At 40.4% G+C, this 10,278-nt stretch overlaps 1 protein-coding gene across 1 annotated transcript; it reads right to left on the bottom strand.

Annotated features, from left to right (window-relative positions):
* Positions 1-350: 350 nt before the first annotated feature.
* Positions 351-7,572, bottom strand: adora1b (adenosine A1 receptor b). Its single transcript, XM_026909634.3, has 2 exons — positions 6,310-7,572; positions 351-1,378 (listed from the first exon to the last, which is right to left on the bottom strand). The coding sequence occupies exons 1-2, from the start codon at positions 6,648-6,650 to the stop codon at positions 694-696; spliced, it is 1,026 nt and encodes a 341-aa protein (XP_026765435.1). The 5' UTR covers positions 6,651-7,572; the 3' UTR covers positions 351-693.
* Positions 7,573-10,278: the final 2,706 nt, after the last annotated feature.

The following is a 10,278-nucleotide window of genomic DNA, read 5'->3' as shown; positions in this document are numbered from 1 at the left end:
CATGGTGGCTTGCTGCACATGCCATGTCATGTCTGGTGTGAAATGTGCTTAATGTTCTATGGGGGGTTTTCCTTGTGAATGCCATTTTTGCTTCAGCCTCGATTAGGATTTCTGTAAAGTTGCTTTGTGGCTGTTGCTAAAATGGTTATATAAATAAATTGAAATTGAAATATATACAATTCCTTTTCCTTATCATTCCTAACATTCTCTTATGATAACTGTGCTTCAATGTTCAGTAATATCAAACTATGTTTTCCTATAAACATTCACATTCATTCATATAATTGTAGTCAGATAAATGCTAATTCTGATTAACAGAGATGATGCACCATTTTAGAGTGTATTGCACATTTTGGATAGCACAATAGTGCAAATAAACCAGTGTGGATTTTTTTTTTTTTAACTTGTCTGATACTTCCCCTGTGGTTTGACTCTACATACCTTTTATCACCCAGTAAACATTTTTACAAGTATAAAACATTTTTGATTTCGTGTACAACACATCGTACTCCCCTTCTTCATGATCTAAATTTCCCTTCCCTTTGTCCATGCCAGTGGAACAATAATGTTTAACTGACTGATTTGCAGAATGGGGGCACATTCTGACAGCTGCAGTCAGCATATGATTTACATTCATATTATATTCATATGTGGCAGAATGCCAGCCTGCTCAGTAGGTCCATGGTCTTCCAGTTAAATGTTATTGTGATCCACGTGAAACGCAGTCTGAGGAGCGTGGCTGTAATTATCCTTATCCAGTCGTTCACTCATTTGCATTTCAATGGGAGAAGCCTCCTTACAGCAGAAATACTGCTTCCAGATCCTTTGGAACGCGGTGCGAAACTTTTTAATGCGGAAAGCATAGACGATAGGGTTCACTGCTGAGTTGCCATGAGTAAGTAAGATGGCGATATAGAGGAGCAATATGGGTTTCTCACACTTAGGGCAGAAGAGTGTGATGCAGTTCAGAATATGAAGCGGGAGCCAACTGACAGCAAACAGGAACAGGACAAGGGCGAGTGACTTTGCCAGCTTCAATTCTTTATCGTAGTACTTGTTTGGGTCAGTGTGGCTTGTGCTCACCTTCTTGTTCAACTGCTTGTGAATCATGTAGAAGATCTCCGTGTAGATGCCAAGCATAAGGAGCAGCGGTGGCAGCACCCAGCCGAAAAAATTGAAGTAAACCATGTATTCCATACTGATGACGTTCTCAAACTGGCAGGTGATGATCAGGTCACTGCTGAGTGAGCCATTTTGTTGCTCGAGGTTGTGTAACTTGTTCCAGCCGAGCATAGGAGTCATGCCAACTATGAAGGCTACTGCCCAGCATGCGACCACCGCTAATCCCACTCGTCTTGGAGTGACCACTCGTTTGTAACTGCAACAATATTCAATGACATTATTAAGTGTTGTTACCATCAATCAGTATGATCAGGTATTTACAAGAAATCAAACCATCTGCATGTTACTATATTATTTACAATAATACAAACCTGCATGATACAGTGACTGTCTGTTTTTGGATCAGCATAAATCTTTATACTTTTGTCTCTAAATTACAAATTTTATAGGGAACATTGTGTGGCTGTCTGAGTTAATGCCCCATAAACAGTGAGCATATTTTGTTCAATAGCTGCACCGCCCTTTTAAGGGACAGCTACTACCATTGTTGACAGAATCACCAATAACAGATGGTAATGTAATTTGTGTCTTCAGAATTGGGTCCTGCCCATGGGCAAAACAGCTCCCTTCTCAGCCACTAGGTATCTTCCTCTAATCAGTTCTCCAATTCTAGGAAAACAAGATAGAGCTCTGTCACACAGGAAATTTAATCACACGTTTACTTCACTAAATCGAGCTGTCTCCGGGTGGAGCTGAGACCTCTGCTCCTGGAGTTATTTCTAGATAATGTTCTTTTCCCACTCCCAGTGTTTTGTGCAATTATGTCTGCAAAGGCACCCGTGCGCTATTAACTCTAACATGTTCCACTTGAACTACTAGCCCCCATCAATTAGGAAATAAATAAATTATTTATGAGCTCATAAGACAAAGCGAATACAAAGAGTCTTTACTTTGCCCTACTATATAATCAAGACAATTCCTCATTTTAAAGAATAACAAAAACAATTCCCCCTGTATAAAACCCCCATTTTCAATCCTGTTTGGATTCATGGTATGAAATATCATGTTATGATAATTTTACTCATTCATTCATATTCAGTAATCGCCTTTTCTTGGTCAGGCTCATTGGGCATGTGGTATGAATACACCCTGGATGGTACACTAGTCCATCACAGGGCTCCATGCACACACCCATTCACACACTCATTCAACTTGGGGGCAATTTAGAGTCACTACCTGCTGGCATGTTTTTTGGGAGATGGGAGCAAACTGGAGAACACAGAGGAAACCCATGTGAGACAGTAACAGTCAGAGCAGCAAATGGGGTTACTGGAGTTGTGTCCCACTGCCTCACTGCGCTGCCCTATCTCAATTTTAATTATTTAGATTTTAATTCCATCCATATCTGAAATGTATCAGGAATTCATGTCAAGCCAAAATGAAAATTACAAAATGTACACTTTGCATCAGTAACACAGTGGAGTGTTTAATAATGAAGTAAGACCTAATTCAACCTTTAGAAAAGACCAGCTGACCGCTACAACAAGATCTGTGAACATTCTTTAAAAACAGATATGATGACCAACATGCACTTAATAGGTAATTTGGTTGTATAATCTTATGAGAATGGTGAACTATTTAATTACACCATGTTGCAGTAGTTATATGCTATTACATTAGCTGCAGCCTCCACCAACATTCAAACCCATCACCCCCTTACTGTTTTGTAATAACTCGATCATTCTTTATAATATTAGACACATAGAAGTAGCATTAGGTTGAACATCCGTCCATTTGGGAAATGATCCTAACCCTTTATGATGAATTAATTAACTTGTATTCACGTCTTTAATAGTATTATATAAGAATGAGGACAATAATTTCCTGTTCAAAGAAAAATCTGTCATAGTCTGTTTGATTAGAAATTTATTTGTATGGCTTAATGGGCATTACTTATTTCTCATGCCTTATTTCTCACACTTTTTATACTTCAGAATTTCATGTAGTCAAAAGTCACCAGTGTAAGATATTCTTTGAATGGTTTATGCACAGCTTTCTAATGTGTGAATTTTGCTTATTGGTTCATTAGGCTGCAAATGACTCTTATCTTGTTAACTGACTACTTACTTACATAACATTTCCAGATATCAGCAACTAGAACTGTCTGTGTTTTCTATGAACTATTACACAGAAAGAAACACGGCTAAATATGATTGCCACCTAATTTCAGAACTAAAAAATAGGTTCTCAGTTTTACCCTCCAGGTTAATTTCATCATTGTTGGCAGCAGTAAACCATATTAGGTTATAACCATATTAATCTGATATTGCACAAAACAACCAAGTTAGTCAAGCACTATAAAGGACTGTATATTTCTTCCTCAGTATATTTAGAAACTGATTAATTCCTGAGTCAACCAGTCTTTATTTAATAATGATTACATCATAATTACACATCAGTTCTCAGAACCATATTAGCTCAATGTATTTACATTTTACTGTAATCCTCTCAGGTTTTCATGCCATAACACTCTAATGTAAACTGTGCAGCATATTATAACTGATCAACTAAATTAGACAGAAGTATCCCAGAGAATCACATTTGGAGCAGAGAAGAATCAGTTTAAAATCAATGGCTGCTATAGAGCACACAGCAGTAAGCATATTTTGGATCAAAAGGTTACCTCTTGCACTGAGGTAGTGGCATTTGGCAGCAGTGAAAAGAAATTTGTACAAACAAAAGCCATAGTAGGTGAGAGGCAATTTGTGCAAACGAAAGAGCAAACAAGAAAAGAGTTACGTCACAGGAGAATTCGTACTACTAATGTATGCTAAACTATGCTCCTAACTGTCCCATGGTCTCGGTTGAGGCGTAGTGGAGACCGCGCTTTTTCTGTTGCGGCTCCTGCACTCTGGAATGTGTTACCGTTATCTATAAATCGTCAAGCATGGACATTTTTAAAAAGAACTTGAAGACCTATTTATTTTATCAAGCTTTCGGTGTTTGATTAGGTCGGACAATTGTGAAGGATTGGCTGTATGTTTTTTATGATGTTATGTCTTCTTGTTATTCTATGTTTTCATGAATTTTAGTATTTTATTATCTATGGACAGCACTTTGGTCCATTTTAATGGTTTTGAAAGTGCTTTATAAATAAAAGTTGAGTTGAGTTGAGTTGAGTAATGTGTTTAATTGATTTTTTTTTCCTGCTCTTTGTTTCAATGGTTCTTACCTCTTGTTAACCACATAAATATTGGTGAGCTAATTGTTTTGCTGAAAGACTAATGCACATTTAAAGAATTAATGGCATTAAAGTGACGGTGTTAAACACTGAACCCAATCAATACAATATACATATGTTTTTTATTCCTTTAATACAGTAATACAATTTTTTTTACATGGTTTCATGCATTCAGGGCTGTTTCTGTACCTTTGGGGTGTTAAAGTGTCAGCCCCCCTCTCCCAGAGAGAGAGAGAGAGAGAGAGAGAGGAGAGAGAGAGAGAGAGAGAGATTGATAGATAGATTGATAGATTGATGTTTTAAATCCTGCATTCTTACTGGTCTCTGTGATGGCTCGGGGCCCTAAGCCACTACTTATACCGATTGTAGCCACTGATACAAGGTTCATTTGAGAGTGTGGTTTCAATTTGACACTTCTCTTCTTTACACGTTTCTATACACTGATCAGCCATAACATTAAAACCACGTGCCTAATATTCTGTAGTTCCCCTTTGTGCCACCAAACATCTATGACCCATCGAGGCATGGCCTCCACAAGACCTCTGAAGGTGTGCTGTGGTATCTGGCACCAAGCCGAGCAGATCCTTTAAGTCATGTATGTTGCGATGTGGGGCCTCCATGGATCGAACTGGTTTGTCCAGCACATAACACAGATACTCAATTGGTTTGAGATCTGGGGAATTTGGAGGCCAAGTCAACACTTGTCATGTTCCTTAAACCATTCCTGAACAATCGTTGCAGTGTGGCAGGGCGCTTTATCTTGCTGAAAGAGGCCACTGCCATTAGGGTATACTGTTGCCATGAAGAGCTGTACTTGGTCTGGAATGTTTAGGTAGGTGGTACGTGTCAAGATAACATCCACATGAATGCCAGGACCCAAGGTTTCCCAACAGAACATTTCCCAGAGCATCACACTGCCTCTGCCGGGTTGCCTTCTTGGTGCATCCTGGTGCCATCTCTTCCCCAGGTAAGCGACGCACACAGCTGTCCACATGATGTAAAAGAAAACATGATTCATCAGACCAGGCCACTTTCTTCCATTGCTCCATGGTCTAGTTCTGATGCTCACATGCCCATTGTAGGTGCTTTTGGTGGTGGACAGGGGTCAGGGGCACTCTGACCAGTCTGCGGCTACGCAACCCCATATGCAGCAAGCTGCGATGCACTGTTTGTTCCGACACCATTAACATTTTCAGCAATCTGTGCTACAGTAGCTCTTCTGTGGTAACAGACCAGACCGGCTGGCCTTCGCTCTCCACGTGCATCAGTGAGCCTTGGGCGCCCATGACCCTGTTGCCGGTTCTCCGGTTGTCCTTCCTTGGACCACTTTTGGTGGGTACTAACCTCTGCATACTGGGAACACCGCACAAGACCTGCTGTTTTGGAGATGCTCTGACCCCGTCGTCTAGCCATCACAATCTGGCCCGTGTCAAACTTGCTCAGATCCTTAAATTTGCCCATTTTTCCACATCAACTTCGAGAACTGACTGTTCACTTGCTGCTTAGTATATCCCACCCCTTCCCATGTGCCTTTGTAACTAAATAATCAATGTTATTCACTTCACCTGTCAGTGATTATAATGTTATGGCTGATTGATGAATATACATTGTGGAATATTTTAGGAAGTTAAGCAATGTGACATTCATTAGAATGCACTTCTGGTTTAGTCTCACATTTAAACTGGATGCCTTTATAAAGAGTGTGAAATTTGAAAAGAGGTCACTTAGTGAAATCGGATAAATATTGGTTTTCCATAGTCCATCTCGTCATCTAAACCCTCAAAAGCCATCTGGAAGTTAACTGAGAGCACCACTTAAGCAGTGCCCGTTAGAAAACTGAATTTATTCGACTTTCATCAGTCGACTTTGATCATCAGTTATTAGCATTATACACCTCGCAGCCCTATAACGGTGCACTACAATAGAATGAGTAGGGTGTGTGTTACCTGGTCGGGATCTTTACTCTGAGGTATCGGTCAATGGCGATGGCGAGCAGGGCGAGGATGGAGCTCTGAGTGAGCACCAGCACTGTGCACGCCACCAGCAAACAGCTGTAGAAGTGAGTCTGGAGTCCGATACTGATGGTGATGGCGAGCGGGATGACGAGAGCTCCCACCGCGATGTCGGCCACAGCCAGAGATACAATGAACCAGAAAGTTGTGTCTCTCAGTGACCGGTTTATTTTAACCGCCCAAATCACCATCACGTTTCCGATCACCGAGGACACGGCGATCAGCACCTCCATGCCTATGTAGAGGGCTTGAGCTGCGTAGTGGTCGTCTGGCATGGTCGTGTGGAGTGCAAGGAATAAAAGGCCAGTATAATAAATTAAAGTTTGGCGGGGATATCGGCTTTCAGAAGGAAGTGATGTTCAATTGTCTGGCTGCAGTCCATAAAATTCCTCCTATCAGAATGCTTGGAGTACTTGGGGCTATTCTGGCACACCAAGCATGCTTTTTATAAACACAGCAATACATGCAGAAATAATATAGAATGAAATGCATCACAGAATGTGTGCTTTTATTCGTTTTCGTAAAATAAAAATGTCCGATCGTGGAACCATATTCGCATAACCCAAACGCATCTGTTCATCAGATCCACCTGCGCTTTGTGCACATGTCCTGCTGCTTGCATGTCTTTGTCCGGGGAAAACAGTTAGGTTCTGCGTTCATTTGTCACCTGCATTCGTTGTACAGTCCTCCCACCATCCAAGACATCAAAAATGGGATGAGAGAGAGCTTCATTCCTGCTCTGGAAAGCCGAAACGCAATCCGTCCATGTAAGCACTGTTGTCCTGGCGCTTCTCTGAATGTGACTGCGAGTCCTCAGAAGCCTCCGCGTACGCAGCGTCCCGATCAGCCTGTGTTTCTTTTGTGTGATTTTATTGCCGTTATTTCTTAGAATTAAACCGCATGAACGCACGCGACGCCCCTTTCTCGCTGTGCAAAGTCACAAACGCTCTCGAGGCAAAGCCCGCAGAGAGGCGTGTGCTGAGCCGGGACAGGAGAGGAATGAAGAAAAGAAGAAGAAGAAGAACAAAAAAAAATTAATTCAGGGCCGTCTCAGATGAGAGCCCTGGCTATCCAGCAGCACACTTTTAAATACCGTTTTCAGCAAATATTGCTTGTTTCCTTCACAGCGTGTTTTACAGCGCCCCGAGCGTTTCCGGTCCAAGCTTCTTCAGGCGCTAAAATGAGGTGTGTGTGCGCTTCCTATGCCTCTGATATTACTGTAATGCATTAGCATAGAAAGAGGCGTAGTGTGGAGCTAATGATCTCATTCAGTAGTGCATGTAGTAGCCTTTTTTTTTTTTTTTTTTACTGGTAACTGTATGAGCTCTGAGTAATATAAAAAAAAACATGAAAAAACTGGACTACTGATAAATTAATGAGATAGATAGAGACATTGATCGACACATGGATAGATAGATAGATAGATAGATAGATAGACAGACAGACAGACAGATACATAGATAGATAGATATATAGATAGACACATGGGTAGGTAGATAGATAGATAGATAGATAGATAGATAGATAGATAGACACATGCATGGATGGATGGATGGATGAATGGCAGAACTGATAGAGATAAACATATCCCTCATCTAATGTTTATCACTCACAAACTTCACCTGAGATCATAAAGTAAAGGAACAGCCGATAAATGGTGGAGGTGATGGTGGTGGTGGTGGTGCTGTTGATGGTGGTGGTGGTGGTGGTGGGGGGGGATTCAGCTGAGGGAAAGTCATCAAGCGATAATAGTCAAGGGATGGGGTGGGGGGCATGGTGATTCAGTGGTTAGCACATTTACCTCGCACCTCCAGGGTTGGGGTTTGAATCCCACCTCCACCCTGTGCGCAAGGAGTTTGCATGTTCTCCCTGTTCTTCAGGGGTTTCCTCCAGGCACTCCAGTTTCCTCTCCCAGTCCAAAGACATGCGTTGGAGGCTGACTGGCTTTTATAAAACTGTCTGTAATGTGCCCTGCAATGGGCTGGTACCCTGCCTTGTGTGCCCCGAGTCCCCTGGGATAGGCTCCAGACTCCACTGCAACACTGTCTAGGATAAGTGGTACAGAAAATGGATGGATGGAGGGATTGTTAGGATGCTTTATAAGCCTACTATTTTATTATCTGGGATGATAAATGGCCTTGATTACTGTCCACCCTCCTAGACTACTACATAATTGTACAGAGTGAGTTATACACTACATACAAAGTGGGCAATTTATTAGGGACACCTACCATGAAATTACACTCACTGATCATTTTACCAGGTGGATCTAACATATAGCTACATCTGTGGTGATAATTATGTTTGTAGAATGTTATGTTTTCTGTATAATATTGGGTAGGCTTGAAGAAAAGGTTCATGTTTTGCACCTGTGCTCCTGTTATAAAACTGTTCCAGATTAAGTGGGACAAGCCTACATCAGTAAATGTGAGAAAAATGCCAGTATGCAACCACATGTCACCTGACTAATAAATGGTATTCAGGCCATTCAGTATTTTTAGATTTTTGGAAAAGACTTGATGTCTTAGCAGTGTAGTCACACTCTGAGCAGTTAAACAAAAATCCCTATACTGGAAATTGTCAAGACTACTGCTAGATGAAGGTATGTATATGTTCAACAATATACAGTTACAAATCAATTCAGATAGCACTTTCTATCCCCCAAACATGGTAAGAAGTGTTTGGTAATTTTCAAACACAGCAATTCTGTTGTGTTGGATCAACATCTGCTTATGTTCCAGAGAGAGAAAATTTGAAAGGGAGAAAGGAATGACTGGTAAAAGACTGAGTTCTTGCATCGGAAGACTCTGAAGAAAAAGAGCCCTGGCAGGACGCCTGTTACACTGTGCTCCTGAAGCACTGCTGCCTTTTTGTCACTTTCTTAAATTCCAGTTATAATGCAGCACACCTTGGCATGGGCTGTTTTATGGACAAACAATTTAGAAGCAGAAGTTTGCATCAGACCTTGAAAAAAGGGAGAGTGTCTGACAAGTGAGGTTTAGAGAAGAGGAATTTTGTGAAAACGAATAATGCCTGTCTTACTTCCATACACAGACTGCTGTAGTTCAGACTGCAGGTTGCATGGAAAGCACCCTAGAGGTTGATTTTATTCCTTGCATGTGAAGCTGAGTACAATGAGAGGATTATTGTGTGAAATTCAATGAAAAGCTTTCTGGTTAGACCCAGCAAATTTGTCAGTTATATATAAATAATATATATATATATATATATATATATATATATATATATATATATATATATATATATATATGTATGTATATATATATATATATATATATATATATATATATATAATCTGGAACAGCAACTTTATTTTTTTTATTTATTTTTTTTGTAAACCAGGAAAGCCTCAACCTAAAGAAACACATTTGATTCGACAGCAAGAGGTTCGAAAGATCCAGGTTCTGTTTGTGTATTAGAATTCTGTATTCTGAATTGTGTATTAGAATTCTCACTCAGAATAATTTCCAGAATATGCCTCTGAAGAACTGACTTCAGTCCTGTTACTGCGGTATGAGGGCTTTGGGAGAAGCTCAAATGGGTCCCTCCTTTCTCATGTTTGTTTATGTAACACCATCCGTACCAAGACACAGCTCAATGAAAATGTGTTTGCCACAGAAGGGGGAATGTGGAAAATAATGTGAAATGATACTTGGGGTTCTGCAAATTGTGTCCATCTACTAGGGATGTAACCAAATACAAATACATTCAGCAGTGGCTTGTGACCAAAGATTTTGGTGGGGCAAGATGACATTAATAAAAATGTTGTACTCGTATAATCTCATAAATATTATGCTGTCTGCTTTTATAGGGTTCTTGTGTTTATGGAAATTTGTCAGATTTAATTCTGATTATTGCTGTAAACAAGATCTTGGTCATGGA

This window comes from Pangasianodon hypophthalmus, chromosome 8, assembly GCF_027358585.1.
Source record: "Pangasianodon hypophthalmus isolate fPanHyp1 chromosome 8, fPanHyp1.pri, whole genome shotgun sequence".
NCBI classification, from domain to species: domain Eukaryota; kingdom Metazoa; phylum Chordata; class Actinopteri; order Siluriformes; family Pangasiidae; genus Pangasianodon; species Pangasianodon hypophthalmus.
Note: the sequence above shows the minus strand (reverse complement) of the source record. Positions and strands in the feature narration are given on the sequence as shown.